The 24,032-nt window shown below is 34.3% G+C and overlaps 1 protein-coding gene across 1 annotated transcript in view; it reads left to right on the forward strand.

Annotated features, from left to right (window-relative positions):
- ROBO1 (roundabout guidance receptor 1) overlaps positions 1 to 24,032 on the forward strand; it is a 393,037-nt gene that overhangs the window by 285,494 nt on the left and 83,511 nt on the right. Inside the window, exon 7 of the mRNA XM_057696916.1 lies at positions 20,093 to 20,101. Coding sequence (XP_057552899.1) covers positions 20,093 to 20,101 — 9 coding nt within the window. The remainder of the gene's footprint in view (positions 1 to 20,092; positions 20,102 to 24,032) is intronic.

Consider the following 24,032-nt stretch of genomic DNA (forward strand, 5'->3'; position numbering starts at 1 on the left):
AAACATTGAATTTCTAAGGCCTAGGCTACTTCTCTTTAATCTAAGTTAGACTGGAACTCCACGTAAGACTAAAACTGTAAGAAAACAAAACCCCTTTACATTTGGAGAAAGCATAAATTTTAAGAGATGTCAAGTCTGAGTTCAAAAGCCCACCAGAGGGAGTGAAAGTAGCCCAGGATGATTACAAGACATGAAGAGGTGTGTCTGTCTCCAGGTAATTGTGACAGGGAGGTTGATTGTCTATTACATTAGTCAGAGTAATGTTTCACTTTATGTTTTAAAGTCCTTTAGCTTGGGAGTCTGATGCTTTTATAAATAATAGTCATTCTGCTGTGTCTACGATAGACATTGAAATCAAAATAGAGTTTCTTCCTGCAATTTTATACTCAATTCCAAAGTTAATTCAGCCTTAAGTTTTCCATATGGAATTCTTGTTCCTAAGCCTGGATTTCAGTGAAAACTGGGTACAAATGATCAAATCCAGAAACTACTTAAGGAATTTAGAAGTTCTTATTTCAACTGCATTAGGTTTTATATAAACTTACAAAAGATCTGTGTATTGTTAAGTTATTGTATTCAAATATTAAAATAAAATATGCATTTTAACGTCACTGTTAAAATACCCTTAACATGCTAGAATAATATACACAATATGTCAAAGAAAGTAATGTGATTCCCAACAGCAAAAGATAACTAAGGAAAAAAACAAAGGAAACTTTTCACAGGACACTTGAGAAGTTATGAATTTTTTGTCCTTTGAGATTGAATGTAGAAAAATATTAGTTACCACAAAGGAAACTAATCAGAAATGAATCCATTTGATAGCAGGAAACAATTATAAGAAATTCAGTAGCATAGTTGTTTTTGATTTTTATATTTTATTTGTGCTTCATTTTTAAAAGGTACCATTGGAGTCAGTATGGGCTTAAAAATAATCTTCTTTTTCCTCACTCCTCATGCAATAAGTATTTAATTTTGAGAATTGATGTTGAGCAACAGAACCCTGTGCTCCAGGTAGAAGTTTTGGGGAAAAAATGTTCTTAAGTAAGGGTGAGCATTTGATTTTCAGCCCCAGTACAGATATGATTAGTTCTAACATTTAAAAATTAACCCGGATTTGAGAATTACTTCCTTTTTTTTTTTTTTGATTTTTTTTTTTTTTTCGAAATCCCAATTCTGCTCTTTTAGAGACTCTATCTGTATGTTTTTCCTTAAATATTCCATTCTCAATTTGTGATTTGTTTTTTCTACTTGTGTACTGTTCACAGTGCTTCACATGGTACTGGGCATCTAGTAGACACTTTATATAATAAATACATGTTACAATTTGAAATATGCATGTGAACTCCAACTTTCTTCTTGAGTGGTAGAAATATCACAAGGATATCCCAGGAGTAATTCAAGCATCTTCTGGGTGACTTTGATCCTGAGGGCCAACAGTGGGTTACTTTGGATCAAATTGGAAGAGATTGTTATCTCTCTTGGCTGCCTGGTGGTTTGTGTTTAAAAGAAGAGTAGAACCTGGGACTAGACAGAATTTCCTAAACTTTGATGTAGTTTGTCATCTGAACTTATCTGAATGTATATATTTAAGCTTATCTGAAGCTTGTTAAATGTACAGATTATCAGGCATGCCCCTGAAGAACCTATTTAGTAGTTCTGTGTTGGAGCACAGAAATTTGTTTTTATTTTTGTTTTCAAGCAAGTTCATCAATCCCAGGAAGGAGGAGTTACCTGATGAGCTCACAGAAAGAATAAAGGGCTTTAAAAAATTGTTCTAGAGTTTGAGAATTACCAGAGCTGGAAGAAGTGTGTCACAAAGGATTGCGTAGTGAAGAGTATAGACATTGGAGTCAGACAGAATGTAGTTGAATCCTGTTTCTGTCATTTACCAACTGTGTGACCTAGAGAAGGTTATTTAAATTTCTTGAGTCTCAGTTGCCCCATGTGTAAAATGGGTACAGTAATACCAACCTCACAGCATTTTTATAAGGATTAAATTAAATTATATATATATATAAAGCTTAACATATTGTCTGTTACAGCATTTTATAAATAAGGAACATTGTACTCATATAAGTGTTATTATTAGCGATAGCTTTATTGCTTAATTTTAATAATTATTGGCTATTTCATAAGAAAAATAGTAATGTTCAGGTAATTCTAGACGGGTAGTTCTTCCTTTGCTGTTGTAAATGAGAAATCTGAAGTAGTAACATAATCATGATAATTTATTATGTAACAAATTATTAAAACTCTTCTCAAATAGAAAACATTACATTTTTATTTAAAAAAACATTATTGGCTTTCAAACTAAATGTGTTGAATCTTGTTAGTGCCATCAAAGCTAGTGCTAGATTTAATGTTGAGGTTTTGCAAAATAACTAGATAATTTAATGAAAATTATGGCCATTTGGGAATAGAAATGATTCAAAAAATGATTACATTTTATGTGCGATGGGGTGTTATTGTTATGGAAAAACGTTCAGCAGAGACTCAAAGGCTCTGCAGTAATTTGACCTATTGAAAAATAATTAATGTCCATTACATGACCAATAAAAAATAGTGAAGTAACCCTGTTTGGAATGATCACAACAGAGAAGTGTTTCTGTTTAACTCCCAGTTAACCAGAAAATTCGGTGAACCTGGACTTGATATTCTGTCATTGTCTGGAATAATCATAAGTTTATTCCTATAAAAGTAAACCATCGATGTTGTTATATTTATGGCTGACATTTGTCTGCCCTATTTTCCCTCCATACTGTAATAACATCTACGCACCTCCTCAAGAATTCGCTTTGTAAACCTAAAATACACAAATTCAAGCATCTTTTCAAAGACATGTCTTCTCAATTTTTTGATTGATTACATTGTTATATTTGCATTTTAATGTCTCAATTCAACAAGTGTTAGGATTGCTGACTGTCACGGTAGGAATGAATTATCTTCTGCACTAGTGTTTCATATTGCATAATGGCCCCATCTTTTAAGGAAAAAAGATATATACTGTAGTATTTATAACCATTTTATAGGTTGTGACATACCTATAAAATGTAAAGTCTAACTAGAACAAAATAGATGCAGAGAGGCATTCTGCCAGGTTTTTAAACAGCGTGTCATTGAAACTGCTAAAATTTATGCCTCTGCTTGGTGTTCCAAGAATGGTTGCAGGTTTGTTTTATATCATTTTACTATCTTAATCTAAACCTATTAGGCCTTTATTAGATGCTTGCCAGGTGGGCCTTGAGGTTCTTCTTGGAATCACGTGATAGCCAACGTAAATTTTTCCACTCATTTTTATTTTTGAATCAGTTCATAGTTAATTTAAAAAGTGGGTACTTTTTTGTTTCTTTGTTGAAAGTAGTTTTTAAGAAAAGCATGGTGGATGCAGCCTTGCAACACTTAAAAATAAAGGAAGAAAAATAACTTTATTTACCATTCTATTTAGAGCATAACCTTAAAAATTAGTATTTGTTTATGATGGCAATCATGTCTATAGCTTATTAAATAATTCCATTTTTGAGGCATGTTCTCCTGAAAGAAAGATAGAAGATAAAGCCACACAGAGTTTAAACTCCACATTTCTCCCACGTCCAAGTTTGTCCTCTGCCTCTAAGATTTCTTACCATTCTCTGGTTCCGTGATGCTCATTGCTTAAACAAGACAAACTCGATGGCATTATTAATCTTTCCACTCCTTTTGCAACTTCACAGATAAAGCAGCTCTTATTACTGTTGCAGTTTCATTGACAAAGTAAATTTGTGACTTTCTGTCACCAGAGTGATCGTGTTCCCATCGCTGTGTCTGTCCCAGGAAACGGAACTGAAAACAGACTTCCATACACCAGCCATCTCCCAGGCAATCACATTTTCTCTCTGCTGACTTGAACCATGAAGAATATCTAATCCCGTTTTTGTCTGTCTTTCTCACAATAGGCACTAAAAGACATGTAGTCCTCTCCCTTCCCTTTAGCGCTGAGTGCTGGACCAGTCAGACACAGGAAGCTGGACCTGCAGTTCACACCCCGCTGCCCTCCCCTGCAGGCCTCTCACAGGGACCAGTTACTCTTTGAAGCTCAAGAAACAGTTGCTTTTCTGCCCTTTCAGCAATAGCTCTGTTAAAAGGAAAGGCAGATGCCAAGCATCTCTAAACCAGGTGATGCTCTGTTACCAAACAAATGGCATTTCTGTGAAATCCCAGCTCTTTTCTCATAAGGACTGGTCCACGTTTCTTCCCTTGATGTGAAATTACTCCATTCTCTCTATTTCATCACCTGTTTTATTTTTTTTTAGTTCTAAAATATGGTATCATGAGTGATGTTGCTCTCTCTTTAAATGTATCCTTGGCATACAATAAGAATGTTCAGATGAATCATCGAAAATATGTGCATTCTATTCTGTTCTGAACTGTTATTTTGTCTGATGCTTCCCATAAGTATGATGCCTACTATGCAATGACGGAACAGAGCACTTCCTCATTAGGACTGATTAGCCACTGACAGCCTCTGGAAGGCTAAGCCTTGACGTCTGAGATTGACGTGAGACCAGAGAGACACAATGGCAGAAAAAAAAGACCAGTGCAGTCCTTTGAGTGACTTAATTGCTGCTAATGGAATGTTTCCTAGAGCTTCTCTCCTTGCTGCTGGTGAACTGCATGCCTAAAAAAAAGAAAAAGAAAAAGAAAAAAAAACCCTTTGCTGAAATAGCTTGGGCACAATAGTTTATGACTGACCTCTACTTAATATCCCAATCAACTAGGAATTGAACAATGGTTATGATTTCCAGTAAAACAAGAAGCAACTGTCAGAGGTTTGCCTAAGCTTTTAAGATGCTCCTAACCCAGTGTGTGAGTATTAATTCACAGGAAATAGTAGTGATGCAGTGAAAAAAGGAGTAGGCGAGGCATAAGAAGCTGAATTCTTCAGTGTTCTTCATTTCAGTTGGTAGCAATACAACCTGCAGATACACGCTAGTAGGCAGCTTGAGTGCTGGTAGGGTCATGCTTTACCCTTCCATTTCTCGAATGTCAATCACCTTAAAATCCCATTTATTTTGCCTTTTAAATATTTCTCAACTCTCAGCACCTGTCTTATCTTTTTTATCACTGCTTTATTATCTCTTGCGCAGTGAAACTGTTAATATCTAACCAGTTTCCTTGCCTCCATCTTGTCCCATAGAATCCATCTTCCACACAACAGGTACATTGAACTAAAACACAAATTGAGTTGTATTAGTTCCATTCATAAAACATTGTCCTGCTTCCCATCTCTCCAGATAAGATTCAAAATTCTTAAATACTGCTCTGCCTGGCTACTTAGTCCCCTCTTGCTACTCCCTTGCGAGTGGTAACACTACATTGTTTAGATAACTTTTTCATGTAAATACCACCGTTTGGTATTTACAATAGGCTTTTCCTTATGTTCCTCCTTTGGTCTAAAATGCCCTGTCCCCACTGACCCATCTTCTACTTGCTAATTATTCCTATCCTGGGACCCAGCTCAGGTAGGCATCTTCCAGGAAGCTTTGCAGACAGTCCTCACCCCAGTGTCAGGTTGGGGACACACATTCATGGACCCCGCTGGATGCTGTTGTCACCCTTATTGCGTTTCAACATCTGCCACATTTGACTGTGAATTCCTTACAGGCATACTTTGTTTACTTTGCCTTCCTAGTCTCTTGCTTATTGCAGTCTTAGAAGCATCCTTGGTGCTTATAATAACATTTTGTCTCTGAGTGAATCAAGGGCTGCCCTGATACATACCAGCTGTGGGATCTGGGGCAAGTCACTTAACTTCTCTGAGTTTCATTGTACTCATCTGCTGAAAAAAATGAATGTACAAGGGTGAGTCAAAAATTATCTGTACTCTGGTGTAGAATTTACTTTAACTTTTAGAAAAGACAAATTACAACATTTTTTGACATAATCTCCTTGTTTTTCCACTTCGTCCATCTTTGTTCAAATTCCCTCATACACTTTGTCCACTTTGTTCATATTCCCTCATTAAAAAAAAGTTTCAGGCTGAGCCTTGAGCCACAGATTCACCACTGTCTTAACTTCTTCATCAGAAATGAATCTTCGTCCTTATAGGGCTGCTTTCAGGGGACCAAACAGGTGAAAGTCCAATGGAGCAAGATCAAGACTATACAGAGGATGCTTTAACACCTCAAAATGAGTTTTTTGCAGTATGGGCAGAAGTGTGCAGACGTGCAGTGTCATTCAAGATCACAGCATCCTTGGATAGCAGTCCTTTGCGTTCAATCTGAAGTTTAGACTTCAGCTCTTCAATAAGCATCTCTATTCATTCATACACACTTCTTCTCAACAAAACATTCTCCATGCTGAGCACAAAGTCTTTGATAAATAACGGCACCAGGTACACCCTCAGACCACAAGAAACGAATCCCTGCACGCTGCCCTTCTTTCATGCAGATCACAAGAGGGGCATCCATTTTTGCTCGCATTGCAGTTACACCTGAACTGATGTAACACGTTCACACCTGCACAGCAGTGACTGGGAAACAGTAGCCTTGAACGGAAAGCGCTCATAAGACAGTGCGACCAACAGAAGGTTTAATATAACCACAGGGCGGGTAATTTTTGACTCACCCTCGTACATGGACTATAAACATCAGACATGATAGAAATTTTTTAAAAAGATAATTAACAAATTACTTACAGTCTCATAAAAGTGGCTTGTGGGTTATGAAGTGCTTATGCAAAAGCGATGGTGGTTATGATTATTTTTCTCATCTTTTCCCAAAACAACTAAAAACCCATTAGAGTCCATAGAGATTTGAAATTTTGGGTAGCTGATTAATGTATAGTTTGGTAATTGTTTTGCTTTTCTGCAGTTATAACTTTCTGTGACTCCTTGATATTGAGGTCTGTCTGTCAGAATCAGTTCTCAATATTTTTTTCTTACTGCTGCTTTAGGAAACATTCAGTAGGGTAGAACTAACAGTCTTTTCTAATAGACACACATGGATTCAAAAGCTGAATGTACAAGATGTTAAATCTTTGATTCTCAGTTTTTTCATCTGTAAAATGGGGGTGAAAAATGTCTCCCACATAGGATTTTGTGGAGATTAAGTAAGCTAATAAATATGAAACACTTAGCACGTTGTGTGAAGCATTTAAATGCTCAATAAAAGGAGAAGCAATAAAGGTGATATGAAGAAGGAGGAGGAAGTGGAGGAGGCCATTTCAATCATGTGTCTTTATATGTATCAGAATGAGGACTTCATGTAGCTTTAGCACTCTTAAGTGCCTATCACTAGCTGTATAAAAAGATTAAGGTCTGAGTCATATGTGCATCTCCCATCATACTTTACATAGACAGACGCACAGTAAATACTTTTCAATAAATAATGACTATCAAGGTTTTGTAACTGGTTTAAAAAAATGTCAATTTTTATTCTAGTTGCTTCAGGAAAAAGAAAATAAGTATAACAACAAATTCTACATTTAGTTAAAAATACTGTTTTGTTTTTGTTAACTGTGTGTATTTGATATCCATTTGAGACCCAAATAGTTTTATTTTGATTAAACAGATCAATAATTAACAATTCCCTTTGATCTTTAAACGTAATTATTATCCCCCCTTATATATTCAGTGCTGCTAAATTTCCTGATAAAGTGAATAATATTGAATTCCTTCACTGCTCCTCCTATGAATATAATCCATATATTGGAACAACTGAATTAACTAGAGATAAAAATAATTTGGATAGATGGTAGTAACTGTCTGTATAATTTAAAACTTTAGTAGTCTTGAAAATGAATCAGAAGGTATAATCCATTAAAAGAAATATGCATTTGTACATTGAACATTCTCTAAGATGTGAAATAGCAGATTTTAAGATTACCAAACCACATGTTAATCTCACATAACGTAACAAGTTGTGTGCATGGCTGTTTTTTTATGGACCTCTATAAAATTATTTCAGAATGTATAAATTAAAATTCAAGTAAAAGTGAAACAATGTAGCTTGCTGTGTACTTTACTGCCAGTAGTGAGGGGTAAACTTTAATAAACTTGCATTCAAAAACAAACTCTGGGGGAAAGAAGTCCTGTTTTGTAAATTTGTGGTTCCCATAAACAGGCTTCACCATGTTTAGCTTTCTATCAGCATGTGAGATCTGATAGAGGGTAAGAGTTACATGACTTTTTAGAGCTGGTATAATATCTAAACAGAAAAGAAGTAATGAGAGAAAAACCTGGACCCTTCAGTTCTGAATTTCCTTTCTTTGAAGTAGACTTCATTTAAATCATTTGTTGGAACAGTTCGCTTAAATTGCTGATTTCAGAAAAGCTGGCAGTATAATAGTACATTGTTTCTGACCAATAACGTGGTTATTTGAGTCAAAGCCAAAACTAATAGTGTCAAGGGGCCTTTTTGCAGGTTCAAGTCAGGTTTGCTATAATCCAAGATTGTAGTTAAGAACTGTGAGTTCACTAGTATGAAATGGTAAATAAAGTGTTTCAGATTTTTAAAAAAAGAATGGTGAGTTCAAGGTTTTGATGAAACACATATTATAAGGCCCCCAAAGCTTTGCTTGATGACCTTAAGAACCTTGATCTGTGTGTGACACGTTGCCCATACTGACAAGATATGGCAGTCTGGTTCTTTGGGGAATGATTCTTCATGACATATGGCAGCAATCCACAAAGGCCCAGTAAAGTCAGTGGTACTAGAGTAAACAGTGCTTCAGGGAATGGGATACACACACACACACCGTGCTATAAGTATTTACCACCTTCTGTATGTATGTATTGCTACTCTTAATTTTGAACTCGAGTCTTGTTGAGAATGCCTCCCTTACAGGATTTGTTGTAGTTTTTTTGTGTTTTTGTTGTTGTTGCTTGTTTTGTAGTTAAAATAATGATTTTAAAAATTTAACTGAAGATTTGAGGAGCTAATTAGAAAAAAAAAAAACAATTGTGATTGTAAAAAGAAAACCCAAAAAGACAATGTGTGATTGAAGACTTTTAAAGAGTCAGTACTGCCAGCTGAGCTCTTTGTGAACAGGCTGAAAGTAAAGTGCTATCAGCCAAGAGGTTTAATGAAGTCCCACTACAGAATTTAACCAGAGAATGATTGGTGAGAATGGCTTTGTCTCCTGACTGTTCTGATCCGGTGGCATAAATAGGATGCCGAGCTCCACTCCTGCTGGTTTTCTTATGCTATTTGATTTGATTGAGACCCAGCAACATTATGGCCTATGATTCTTTTCCATTTTCTTTCTTTCTTTTTTTTTTTTTTTTACAGAAAGGATAAAGAACTTCTTGTGTTTGTATAGCCTTTCAGAAATAGCCATTTTAACCTTAATGACTGTTGAAGATGTGACATTCTCTTAGATTTCTTTCATTTACTCATGAAGGTTTTGGGTTGCTTTCAGTTATTTCAAGCAAACTGATGTAAATCTTAAAAACCAATCAAAAGAAAAAGCAATTCCCCATATAGCCTTCCTACAGAGAACTTGAAACACGCTCTTAATGTTTTTTTTTTTGCCAAGCAAGTATTTGAAGAAATAAGGAGAAGCAGTCAGGTACAAGAAATAATTGATACGTAAGATGATTCTGTGACAAATAATGACACAGCACCACACTAGTAAATAGCACATCATGGGTCTTCCATTATGTTCTGAGCTTTACTGTGATTTATTCATCTACGTAACAGTGGATATGGCTTTCCCTTTGCTCAGTAATATAGATGTATAACTTAGCAACTGTCTTTAGCAACCTACATTCTGAAATGATGGCATCAACCTGGAAATATGTAACTGAGTTGTGTGAGTCTATACAATCTGAATTACTCAGCCTGAGAATGAAATTTGAAGAAATAAGTCAGTTTTTTGCTCTGGCCATTAATGGGTAACTCATTTTAAAACATTAAGTTCATTGCTAACAATCTCACACAACTTTGACTTGGAATTATTTTGTGATATTATGTATAAAATAGGTAACTAATGAGAACCTACTGTATAGTACAGGATACTCTACTCAGGGCTCTGTGTATATAATTTAATGTAAAAGAATTAATTCTAAGTTAATTTCCATTGATGTATTCTGTTTTAACCAGAATTATTAGGACCTAAAGTGATTGAGATAAGTTATTGTTTAAGAGAGAATAATCACAAAGAGAATAATTTTATACTATTTGACATTAAAGACACCCTTTTCTTATGATGAACCCTGGATAAATTAAATATGCAAGATAATTGATATATTATGCATCTTTTTATACATCCATTTGTATCAAAGTTTAATATTTGCTTGCTATAATTTTGAATATTTTATAGGTATACACAGAATGAATAATTATGCTGCAAAAACTGTTCATCCTTATAGATTCACAAATAACTTCAGTATATTCCAAACATTAGGGTCATCATTAGAATAGTTAGTTACACTTTACATTATGCAGCAGCTGGTGTCCTTTAAGCCATATTTCAATAACTTAAAAATATAATATTTTTCATTTCATTTTTAAAAAGATTCTGTATAAATTGGAAGTTACTACCTTTTAAAATCATACCTAAGGTTTGCAAAACTGATTAAATTACCACAAGCACTTTAATTTGCTTTTAAACTGTTATTCTCAGGACTTGATAAATAATGTGCCAGTATAAACACACCTGTAGAAAATACTAAAATAAGTGTAAGACAAAGTGTAGCTGAGTAATTACTATAGGACAGAATTATGAGAGTAGGAAGATCCGTAAATGGTTGTTAAAGTTAGCTTTAGCTGTAGGACATTTATTTTGTGTGGTCGGTGTTATTAGGAGAAAATTTAGAGCATTGCACAATTAAAACTGATAGATACGGCCATTTTGCAAAGGTGCTTTCAAAGCAACATTGTGGATGGTAGAATAGTCATTTCAAACATTGTTCTTTTTAGGTCATTAGTAAAGAGAGGAGATGTGCTCTTCTGTTTTTCCATAGGCTTTTTATTCCTCCACAAATGTACTAAATGGCTAAATATAATTGATAATAAGTAATTTGGGCCTAACTTAGGCATCTTGGAAATAATGATAAATTACCTAATTTCTATGCAGGGTTGTTGGGCTGGTGAATGTTAGACATGGATGGGGGCTCTGCTTTACTGATGAAAAACTGAGGTCAGAGATGTCTTTATAATGTATAGCAAACTGTGAACATACACATTTTTGATACTTGACTGCATGCGTTTGACATTTATGGTGGTTGTCCTAAAAGGTTGCATCACACCATTTTTCAGACATAGAACTGGCTGTTAGGACATTGTTTGGTTTTTTTTAAATGAGAAAATAAAATACAGCATGGGTCATTTCCTCACCCAAAATCTTTTTATATGTGTGAAACAGAATAATTATGTACCCATGCTAATTTAATATATTAATAATAGACTGTGCATTTCAATAACATCTTTTTTGTTAAAGTATAATTGACGTATAACGTATTAGTTTCAGGTTAACAGTATAATGATTCTGTATTTACATATATGGCAGAGTGATCAGCACAGTAAGTCTAGTTAACATCTATCACCATACATAGTTAGAAAAATTTTTCTTGTGATGAGAACTTCTCAGATTTGCTCCCTTAGCAACTTTCAAGAATGCAGTAGAGAATTATTATCTATATTCCCTAAGCTGTACATTATATCCTCGTGACTTATTTAATAACTTGAAATGTATAACTTTTGACCCACTGCATTCATTCTGCCTACCCCTCACCCTCACCTTGGGCAATCACCAATCTGTTCTCTGTATCTACGAACCTGTTTTTTTTTATTTTTTTGTCTTTTGTTTTAAATTCCACATGGAAGTGAGATCATATGGTATTTTTCTTTCTCTGTCTGACTTATTTCACTTCGCATAATACCCTCAAGTCCATCCATGTTGTCTCAGATGACAGGATTTACTTCTTTTATGGCTGAATAATATTCCATTGTGTATTTGTATGTGTTTATTTAGTTTGTTAGTTTATATTTCTTTATCCATTCATCCAGTGATGGACATTTAGATTTTTTGCATATCTTGGCTGTTGTAAATAATTTTGCAGTGAACATGGAGTATGTATATGGTTTTGAATTAGGGTTTTTGTTTACTTTGGATGAATAGCCAAAGTGGAGTTGCTGGATCATATGGCAGTTCTATTTTTAATTTTTGGAGGAACCTCCATATTGTTTTCCATAGTGGCTGCACTCATTTACATCTTCACCAATAGTGAACAAGGGTTCCCTTTTCTTCACATCGCTGGCAACATTTCTTATTTCTTGTCTTTTTAATAATAGCCATTCTAATAGATGTGAAGTGATATCTCATTGTAGTTTTGATTTGCATTTCCCTCATGGTTAGTGATGTTGAGCATCTTTTCATGTACCTATTGGCCATCTATATGTCTTCTTTGGAATAGTGTCTGTTCAGATTCTCTACCCATTTTTCTAATCAGATTACTTAGTTTTTTGCTGTTGAGTTGTATGAAATTTTTTTAAATGTATTTTGAATATTAACCCCATATCAGAAATATAATTTGCAAATATTTTCTCCCATTCAGTAGGTTGCCATTTCATTTTGTTGATGATTCCTTTTGTAAATAATTTCTGATTGAAAGTTATTTTGTTTAGGTTATGGAGCCAGAGGTTTTAGAATAAATTTACATTAGAATAAGGTTTAACACGGTTTTAAAATTTTTAAACAAACAAGTCATGCAATGTAATAAAAAAGACCAAGGATTTAAAGAGCTGAACAGACCTGAGCTTCGGTCTTCCATGTCTTACCTGATGTATGACCTTAAGAAAATGATTTCATCTTCACTTTTTTCTCCCTTTGCAAAATTGGCATATTGAACACTTCTGCAGAGTTCCTGAGAAGGTTTCTAGAGTATGATCTGACACGTAGTTAGCTAACATTGACAGTTCTTTATTAAATGGAGATGTAAAAGGTTATGTGATTTGTGTAGGATAAATTTGATTAATTTTGCAGAGAATCTTCATCCAAAGTTTTTTAACTGTCAGTTGAATAATTTTATCATTATGCCCTCGTGTACCTTAACGCTGACCCTCCATGAATTATGACATTTGAAGATAAGGGTTCCAGATTTTCAACTAAACAAATTCTTGAGCACCTTCTATGTATAAAACGTATGCTAGATTCTGTGAAGGATGAACAGGTAATAAAACATGAAGCCTGCCTTCATGGAGCTTATTACAGCCTGTTGATAAAGAGATATTGGTTGAGGGGGAATGAATTGGGAGATTGGGATTGCCATATATACATTACTAATAAGAAAAAAATTATCAAATTATACACCTTAAATATATGCAGTGTATTGTATGTCAACTGTATCTCCATAAAAGTTCTTAAAAAAAAGAGAGATATATACACAAATGTCTACAGTATCAGCAGAATGTAAAAAATGGATTTGTGCAGATATGCCAGGGAGGAAGGAAGAAAGTGCTTATGGCTGGGCGATGGGGACCTTATTGTCATTTGTTCACTCTTTCAACAGATATTTACAATGTGAATAATGTCCTCAACTTGGTAAGTTCTAGAGAAATGATGGCAAACAAAATGGTTACATACTTGCTCTCGTGGAGTTTATAGGCTAGTTTAAGAGACAGACATCTATAGAGTAATCACAAATGTATACTTTAAAACTATAGTGAGTGCTCTAGGAGAAAAGTGAAGGCTGCTATGAGGACATATTGCATTCTGATAAGATTTAGTATCAGATTTAGAGGTTGCTCCTTGCAGATTTTTTTTTTTTTTTTTTGAGCTGAAGGCTAAGGTGAATAGGAATTAAAAGGGGGAGGATCCCAGGGTACAGCATAAACAGCACCAGAAGTAAGATGGAACAAGGTGTACTCAAGTGTGGGAAGAAGACTTATGGGGCTAAGTTAGGGAGGTGGAGGAGAAGAAGGGATATGAGAAGACACCAGAGGCCATGTTAGGGATTTTGCTCTCTCTTTTAAGAGCACTGGGACCATATTGAAGGATTTTAAGCAAAAAATTGCTGTAATCAGATTTGTTTAGTTTAGTTTTTAATCATTCTGGCCGCATTGTGAGATTGGAATGGGAAAAAGCAAGACGTTAGTTCAGACGAACGCCGTTGCATAGCTTGTCCAGGGTGGTGGCAATAGAGATAGAAAGAGGTGGATGGAATGAAGAAATAGTTATGAAATAAAAGCTATGGAATTTGCTAATGAATTGTGTATCTCAAGGAAGAAGGAGAGGAAAGATCTAGGTTTCTGGCTTTCTATATTGATTTTGGGACTATTGCCACCAAAATTATGATCCTGAGATCCTATGTCAGGTGGCATACACATTATCATAGATTGCTGGGTAGCTGCATTTCAATCTCAGACTCTTTAGCAGGCAAATAACTAAGTTGCACCATTTAATAATTGCTTTTGAGGACAGTGGGCACATTTTTAGAAGCAGAAGGAAAAGAAGAATATTAACTTTTTTCTGAGTACCTGTGATGTGTCAGGCATAGTGCAAGGTATTTTGTGCAGATAGCAAGGTTTCTCCATCCTGGCACTATTGACATTTTGGGTCAGATCAGGCTTTGTTGTAGGAAGCTGTCTTGTGCGTTGTAGGATGTTTATCAGAATCTCTGACCCCTGCCTAGTAAATGCCGGAAGCACCCCCTTTTCAGTTGTGACAATCAGAACTGTCTCCAGAACCATTGATCTGCAGAATAAAGTGAGATATCTGAGTGGAGGGGAAAAGTTCATGGTATTTTATGTATCCATTAAATATACTCTAAAAATGTTCCTCTTAATCACTCTGTTTTTATGTCTGAAAAGTTGAAAGACGTAATGACAGGCTTTTATGTTAAAACTCAATCTTTTCCCTAAAAAGAAATCATACCTAGCATTAAAATATCTTGAGGGTTTTTAATTGTTAGAGATATTATCATTCATGAGTATCTATGCATATAATTTCTCTGGTGTAACAGGAACTCGGTTCGTCAGTTCAGATATACATAGCTTCACTACTTAAAAATTTGAGTGTTCCTCTGTTTCAATAAAAATGTGTTTCTTCTCAAAAAAATCTTGTAACTCACTACTTTACTCCATTCATATTCTTCTGGAATGTGGTATTTATAATTCTAGTCTGTCAGATTTGTTCTTTGAGCCCTGCTGTTCAAAAAGCAACATGTATGAGAATGAAAAAGGTCGCGTCAATTTAGGGATTCACTAGAATTTAGCTACTAATAATGAAAATGAATATCTATTAATTAGCAGGATTCCATAGCCGGGGAGATTTCATTAGTAGCCCATTTAAGATAGCTGCTGTTCTCTGATATTTGTTAGTAGGATTGGTCCTACTGTTCGTAAATTTGCTTAACTATGAAATATTCTATAGGGCCATTCTAAGAGTTTAGAATAAATTATTTTAGACCCAAATACTGTGACAGTTTTCTGTCATTACATTAAAAGTAATTGTATGGGCCATAGCTAATAGCGAAGAATCTCAGTACTTTTAATTGGTAAGGATAAACTCAAATATTTTTGCCATTATGCTTCAAAAACTGAGATTTCAATGTGAAAATACCAAAACTGTGCTAATCAAGCAAATATTTTACTTTCTTGGAATTTTCTGATATCTCCTGGATTGATCATATGAGCTGTGAATATAAAGTACTTCATTAACTTTGGATAATATGAACCGAAAAGAATATTTTCCGGGATATTTTCTACTAGAGTGTACATTTGTACATACATATTCTGGAGGAAAAATATTGGAGTCAGAGGCATATATTTGTGGTCCTGCTTTACCTCTGAATTTCCATAGTCTTAAAATCATAGTGTAGAAAGCACTTTAAGAATCAACTACTCTATTTCTTTCCCAGACAGGGTTATATAGCTCAACTGTTGTGGCCAAATGGAAATAAATCCCATTTTTAAAGACCTCTAGAGACATCACAGTTGGCAACCAATTCATGGTTCAGTGACCTTGACTGTTAACTGCTTCTTTTCTATCCTTTTCCTAAGTCGTTCATGCTATTATTTAGGCCCATTATCTTCTTCTCTTCTGGCCTAAGTAGTTATCAAGATTGGCTGGTCCCTGTATTTATTAGACATCATCTGAAGACTTCTTAAGTACCTGTCCAGCTAACTGATTTTCTCAGACCAAAAAAAAAAAAGCCTCTTCCTCCAGCTTCTGTATAATTTTTTTCAAACATTTATCATCTTTCTGACTCATGTCTCCTGAATATGACAAGCAGATAGAAGAAATGAGTCTTTTCTCTCTCCCTTCCTTCCTCCCTCCCTCCCTTCTTTCCTTCTTTGCTTCTTTCTTTTCCTTTTTGTTTCTTTTCTCTCCTAGCTTCTTCTCTTACGTATACCTAAAGATTATTGTCTGAACAGTGTACATTCTTAGAATACAGAAGATTTCAAACTAATTAAATAAACTGGCGTCCTTTGAAGGCACATTCAAAAGAGGAAGAAAATCTCTTTAAGTGTGTGTGTGTGTGTGTGTGTGTGTGTGTGTGTGTGTGTGTGTGTTGGGTGGGGGAGGGGAGAGTGGGTAAGAGAAAGTGGCTAAATTCTCCCAAACTTTTTAAACGGTTTGTTTTCTAAATACTGTTAGTCAAGTATATAATATTTGAGTATCTACAGTTATTTTAAAGAAAGCTGTCCTTCTTCTTTACACTGAAAAGGGAACCAGGGTGTTATATAGATATAATTTATACATATTATATATATTATATATTTATTATACTTTGCTTAACTCCCCTTCCTTCCCCTCCCAACGCCAAGAAAATAAAACCTAGGTGAAAACAGTATGCTTGTATACAAACTCAGCTTTGTGGCCAATTCTCTAATCCCTCACCTCTTTCCAAACTCCCTCCAACATATAGAAATTTCACACTGTTCCTGGGGATGGATTGTAATCTTCACAGTGTTGCAATGTTAAAAAACAAGAACTAGTAAGGTTTTTTTGCCTCTCAAAAATATATTAATGCATTTATTTTGTAAAGTGATTTTACCTTCCTACTTGACATATTTAACTTAAAAAGTATTTTTGTGAAAATATTATTTGTTCTCATCTTCAAGAGTATTATTTTATTCAATTTATAATGACATAAGATGTCTTTTCAAGACAAGAAATGATTCAAATTGGTTCACTCTTAAGAAATGAATACTTTACTTTTTTTCCAAAAAGGTGAACTTTTTAAGAGACTTTGTCTGTTTTCCTCTTACCTGTTAGCTTCCCATGTCTTTTTAAAACTATAGCTAAATATTCTTTAAAGATTTTTAATATTAGGAATTCTTTAAAACTGCTTTTACGTGTAGGTAGTAATGATTTTAGATTAAATAGTTTATGACAGTTTAAACGTAAAATCAAATAGATTTTGTGTCCTATTGCATATAGTTCTCCCCAAACTGATTAACTAGTAGGAAAATTTGTACAGACGTGGATTTAGTCGAGAGACCTGGAAGGCAGTCTTTGGTTGGTCATCTGTGACCTTGAGAAAGTTATTTAACAATTTAGGTTCTCCATTTTCTCATGCAAAAAGATAGGGTTAGACTGATAAGTTCTAAGGTCACTTCCAGAGCTAACGTTTTATTGCTTTACTGTTTTATTAGAGAGAGAGACAGACAGGCTTTTCCTCTTTCTTAGGGAGAAAGGGGAGCTGAGATAGAGGTGCTCTCAGCCTTTAAAGCAGAAAAAAAAAAGTTGAGACGAGTTGTGTGGAGGGTGGGAGTGAAGCAGCCCATAAACCCGGAGCTTTAGAGGATAATGAATGAACAGGATCCAAATGGCTCTTGTTTTCTCTGGTTCTTTCTGGACTTACCTAACCAGACAATAATAGGCATTGCCTGTTTGGTAGAAGATCTCTGCTTTCTGTATGCGGGGGGAAGAATCCTTTGACCTGACCCTGAGAGAAATACGAAGAAAGGAGAAATCTGAGGAAAACTTAAAGACATTTCTATCATTTATTCTCTAGAAGAGAAATTTTGGGATGATAATTTTCTTCAAATGAGGAAAAAGGATTTGATGTAGGACTTCCCTGGTGGCACAGTGGTTAAGAATCCGCATGCCAATACAGGATTTGATGTGGAGGATATAAATGGCATTTATTTGTTTACTGAAACTAGAACAAATGAAATTGTGATGGGCAGGTTTTCATTTAGATAAGAAGAATCACTTCCTGATAATCATGGTTGTTAAAAGCTTAAATGATCATTCAAGATAGAGTCCTCTCACAAAGCTCTGATATTTTAGGAGCATCTGTGTTAGATGTTGTCTTCGATAAGTTTTAGGGTCCTAAGTAGACTATGAAAAATTTTACAGTTATCAGTTGTCATTGATGTGATATGCAAATACATTAGCCCAACATTCTTAAACACACTGGATTTTAATTAAAAGATTCAACTGCTGTGGTTCAGTTGCTGGTAGAACCTGTAGGCAAGGGAAAAGAGCTTTTTAAAATTTTAAATGAGCTGCTTCCCAGTGATTTTTTTTGGTTTCTCACATGTTAAATACTTTTGAAACTGGTTAAGGAATTTTAAAGTACTGAAACTATATGACTAGAAACTATTTGGGAATCATTCCTCTGATCTCCTGACTTCAAATAAGGCTTGATTTTAACTGCATCAGTCTAATGGGATCAAATTTATTTTCACAGATTACCCAAAAGATAATTTTATGACTTTTTGCTTTCTCAAAGCAAAGTTCTGTTGCTACACTTGTCAGCTTCTCTCTCGTGTAGTTTCTGAACATTTCTTCCTGTCACTTAAAAGACATCATCTTTAAGGTTTTGAGAAATGTAAGCACGTCCCATCCTCTGTGTTTTCAAATCTGGATAGCATAGTTATGCTATGATAAACATTATGCCTGAGTAAATGAGAATATGCTTTTTTTTAACCTCTTGCCTACGTGAGTGAAAAATTATGCTTAAAGTCTTTGCTTCAGAGTGAAAAATAAAGACAATTTATTTCACTCACTCTAAAGGGAACGTGTGAGTTAAAATGTGTTCTGAATTGCCTTTAAATTTTGCATATGTGGCAACAATAGGCAAGAGAACTCCTCTATTTTAAAACTACCATTTCACAGCAGCAGTGCCTGGCATAGTTCATTTACTTAAAGTACTGGAATATACATCAAGTCTAATTAATTGTGACTTGCTGAAAGACATGGGCATTATTTATTTGAGTTGAATGTATTGTGGGTGTCTACTGGGCTATTATGAAAAAGCTCTGCATTTGACAGTAATTACCTTTGTTTCTAAAGGAGCAAAACAATTGCTTTGCAGTATTTTAAATGTATATTACTTGAGCTTTCCATGTTACAATGCCCAGTGTTTCAGCATTGAAAACCAGTAATGTGATTATGACTTTATTAGATAGTGTTATAAAGTTTGCTCTGTTTCCATAATGTGTTTACATTTTTCCTATGTGTTTTCTCAGTTAAAAATATGCAAGAATTCAAATGCAACACCTTTTATTAACCACACTACTCAACCTACGGTCATGAACCAGCAGCACCTGGGTTCTGCAAAATCCCTGGTCACACTCCTGACCTATACAATCATAACCTGTATTTTCACCAGATCTTAGGGTGATTCTTATGCTTATTCAAGTATGAGAAGCATGGATTTAATAGAATATCATTGGCAGCATGAACCTTTTAAAAATTAATCTGATGGTGGAGCTACAGGATTTAACACTTCTTTATCTTTGATTAAGATGCTTGATTTCTGTTCTACGTAGGTTAGCAGTTAAGATTTATAGTGTGTTTTTAAACCCATTACATATATAGTTATCTAATCCCATCATCTGGTAGCAAAATGTAAAGTCATTGAAAAGTGTTTTATAATTTTATAGCTATTATTCATTGTAGCTCTGCCATTTAATCAAAGTAGAGATTTTAAGATTTATTTCTATTGTTTCTTGAATGATTTATGATGATTCTGGAAATGTTAACAAATATTCATTCATGGACAGTATGAGCCATATATCCAAAAATTAATGTGTTCTTCGTTTTATTTTAAAAGAAAGATCATTGTTAAGTCAAATCTTATTACTTTTTCTGTTTCATTTTCTGTTTCTTTATTTTTATTTATTCCATGTTTTCTTTTTTTGTTTTGTTTTAGTTGGGTCTGGTAAGTTGACATTTTATTGGCCATCTTCTAATCATCGTGTCACTGTGACTGGAACTTCTCTTCCCCTTTCCATCCATACCCTTCCATGTCCTTCAACCAATCAGCCTCCATGTTTCACTTGTCATTGGCCACAAAGACAGACTGCACAGAATAAAGTCTGCAGGAAGTATGGGTAACTGTGACAAAGAGTAAAGGTAATGGGGTTGCTAACTTTATGTCGTATTAAATGATGTGTGATCTGCATCCTTTTATGTTTTCTCTTTTTAAATGAGTGATAACTAGGACTTTATCTTGATTAAGTACTATTTCAATTTATATCTCACAAGATGAACAAAAGAACAAAAATAGGTGCCCAGAGAACAGTTTGGGTTTGGGCAGGTCCAGAGTGCAATGTTTATGAATCCATGTCAGTCTGAGGTTTTGTTAACTGTTGTTCAATAATAGTCATTAAATGTCCTGTTGGTGAATAACCTTGCACTTAGGGCTGTTTGCACTCATTTTCATTTCTATGTGTCAGATTCATTTCATTTTATGTAAGAAATAACCATATGATGTGTTTAAAATTTATCAAAGTTTGCTTTGATGAACATTTGTCCTCATACGTAAAGGTTTCTAAGTACTTTCATGATCAGTACTTTGGGGAAGGTCCATTCACACACTTTTAAGGATGCTGGAGCACCATTTTTGGAGAATTTTGTATGGTGTTCCAGGAAATAATTTTGACCCTAAAAGAGTCTCTCTATGTTTTAAGTTAAAAAGCTATACACATATCATAAAGATGTCACTTCATACTGATGCAGATAGGAGGATGGATTGTTCAGTAATGGTGAAGCGATAATGGGCTATTTGAAGAAAAATAGCTTTCTATATACGCAAAAATATAGATGAATTAAAATTTAATAGAAGCAAAAAAATACAGGGTTAAAATGGAGTGAATATTTATATAATAATTTCTTATGTATTATATAATCTATATTATATAATTTTATTGATAGAACACCAAAAAAGCCTAACTAGATTAGAAAGACTTTTAATAAATGGAAAAATTATATCTACAACATTTTTAAGAAATGGATAACATTTTAGCCTATCATTAGTTCTTAGAAATCAATAAGCTAAGCGCAGGAACACAATATCCACAACAAATAGGATATTGATGACAAGGTATTGTGAAGACAAATGTTTAGCCTCACTGATATAAAAATGCCAATAAAGAGGAGATTCTATTCTAAGTTTGGCAAGGATGTTAAGGTTCAGTGTTTGTGAGTTTTGGAAGAAAAGTGAAGTTTGGGAGGGTGCCCTATCAGAGAGAGTTGCAGTTGAAATAAACTTGAATAAAATTGAGAGGGATGTAAATCTCACCCTTGTGTTTAACGGTGTGAATTAGCAATAATCTAAATTTAAAGACAATCGACTAGTTAAATAATTAAGGTAATTTGTATTCAGACCATTAAACAGTCATTCAAGTGATATTGTAGGAGAATATTTTACAATAATATGGTGTAATCTGTGTGCCTGCATTATAGGTAGATTTTCTTTTTTTTCTTTGCTTGTCTAATTTTCTTTATTTTCAACACTGACTATCATATTAGTAACACAATTATGTATTTTTAATTATAGCAAGTTTAAATATTGTAGCCTTTGAAAAATAGTCCAAATTTTATCATAAACATTAGTTAGATACATATGGTGATTGGCCTTCTCAATCTAAATAGACAGGTGATGATGATAGAACATTGATAGAGGCATATTTAATCCATTTAAAATTTTTCTTAGAGATATGTCTACAATGTAGTATTTAACATACATGTAGAAAATGACTTTTTCTAAGACATGCCTCATGGCTGATGTCACTGTTGATGTTGGCTGAAGAATATGCCTATAAGATAAATTCATTTCCAGGCAAATATCCTGTGTGGAAGGATTGCTGCAGGATGAATGTAATTAGCATAAGGGTTTGTATCCCTTGTTCCCACATAAGTCTTTGAGGTTTGAGGAAAGCTGGCATTTTATAAAAGGAGCATGGATTCTGGCACACGTTATTAGACATGCTTCTGAGATTTAGGAAAGAGACCACCCGAAGTTTTTACTTGTCTAAGTGATTTGAATATTTATATTTTCCTACTTAAATTCCGTGCATATATTGGAAAGTCATATTCTCCCATTCATGTAATTAATCATTTGGTTTCTTTTATTGAAGCAAACCAAACTCTCTTCTGGATTTAGTTTATTATCCACTCAGTTCTTTCAGTTTTTTGGTCTGATTTCTATGTCAATTATTCCAACCCTTAACGAAGGAATCAAACGCTCCTGTATGGATGTGTGTGGAGGAAAATCCCCAGGGGATGATGCACACGCCTGTTATTATACCTGGATAATGATAGTGTTTGCCAAATTCACGAGTAAACCACTCAATTATAATCAGAGTTTAAAAAAATTATAAGCTAGAACGTCAGTGTTATCAAATTGAACCTAAACTTACTCTCCTAACTTTATATTTTCTTCCCTATAAGTTATAAGACATTTGAAGGCATTTGACCTGATTTTTCAGGTCTCCTATAATTTTCTAGTCAAATGGTGTAATTTCTACTAAACCTCAATTAAAAGTAAAAAGGGAGTATAGAAGAAAGCACACTAATCTTGAAGTTAGGAGATCTAATTGCTTTCTTCAGTTTTGTGACCATGTAAGTTGTTTTCCATATCCCCCTTTTTTAAGGGGGTTTTATATTCTGCTTTACACACATGTATATATGTGTATACACACAAATGTGTAACGTTTCTAAATTTATATATTATAAATATTTGCGTATGTGTCTCAGACACAATTGACCAGAAAATTTAGCAAGGGGAAAAAGTATCCTTTCAAATCCTCACCTTCATTAGCAAAGAAGTCATATTTTTGTGAGCAGAGTGGTAGCACTTGTGGACATAATCTGAACATACTTTTTGATTCATGTTCACTTTAAGGCATTATCCTAAGTGACTGACATAAGTAACTAACAGTACTTTTAAGGAAAAGGTTGGAAATAATGGAGCAGTCTTAAAAAGTGGATCACCCTGTATAAACCGTTAAATGTCTGGCTTGAAACATTCACTTCAGTTTGAACTGAGACAAGAAAGGAGAATAATTAGGCATTTCAGACAGCTGATAAGAAATGAATTTGAAAAGTGTAAACAGTAGGTAGAAAGACTTATATTCAGTGTACATTTTTCCAAGCATAAAGTGTAGCCCCAAACAAGCTTTTTTTCTTTTTTTTCAAGCGAGTGGCTCCATCAGCACACCTAGTGTTTTCAGCTGCCATTGCTCTCAGTATAACTGACACAGTTTTCTGACACTCTATTTACTGCTGGATGAAGTGACCATTTAAGTCTGTATAAATCAAACAGTTTGGACAAAGGTGGCAGTATTTATAATGTCAGGATGAGCAGATGTTTCAAATTTGCCCTCATTTCCATAGATATTCTGTGTGAACGTGCTCTTGCCTATGTACGTGAAGGAGGCATTCAGCTCCATTATTGCTTTGCATTCATTTCTATTCAAGTAATTGAACTGAAGATTTTAAATGGTTATAATTTCCGTGGTAGCATTTCAGGAGCTTTTGAGTTAAAGTAATTTTAGTACCTGCCTACATCAGGAGGTCCTTGTGTCCATGCACCTTTAAGTAGCTCTAAATTAGAAAAAATATTTATTCACACAAATTTCATATATAGGTTGAATGTAAAGGGTCAAATTGTAGTTCAAGTATTGTTTTTAATACGGAAGTTAATCTTAGAAGGTCAGGTAATAAAAAAAAACAAAACATGTCTATACAAAACTACACTATTCCACTCTATGAAAATGCACTTAACAATTTATAGCTTCAATTGAGTTAAGGATGAGAATTGGTACATTATGTATATCTGTATAGTACATAACAAGTGGTATAAAATA

This window comes from Hippopotamus amphibius, chromosome 10 (assembly GCF_030028045.1).
Source record: "Hippopotamus amphibius kiboko isolate mHipAmp2 chromosome 10, mHipAmp2.hap2, whole genome shotgun sequence".
NCBI classification, from domain to species: Eukaryota; Metazoa; Chordata; class Mammalia; order Artiodactyla; family Hippopotamidae; genus Hippopotamus; species Hippopotamus amphibius.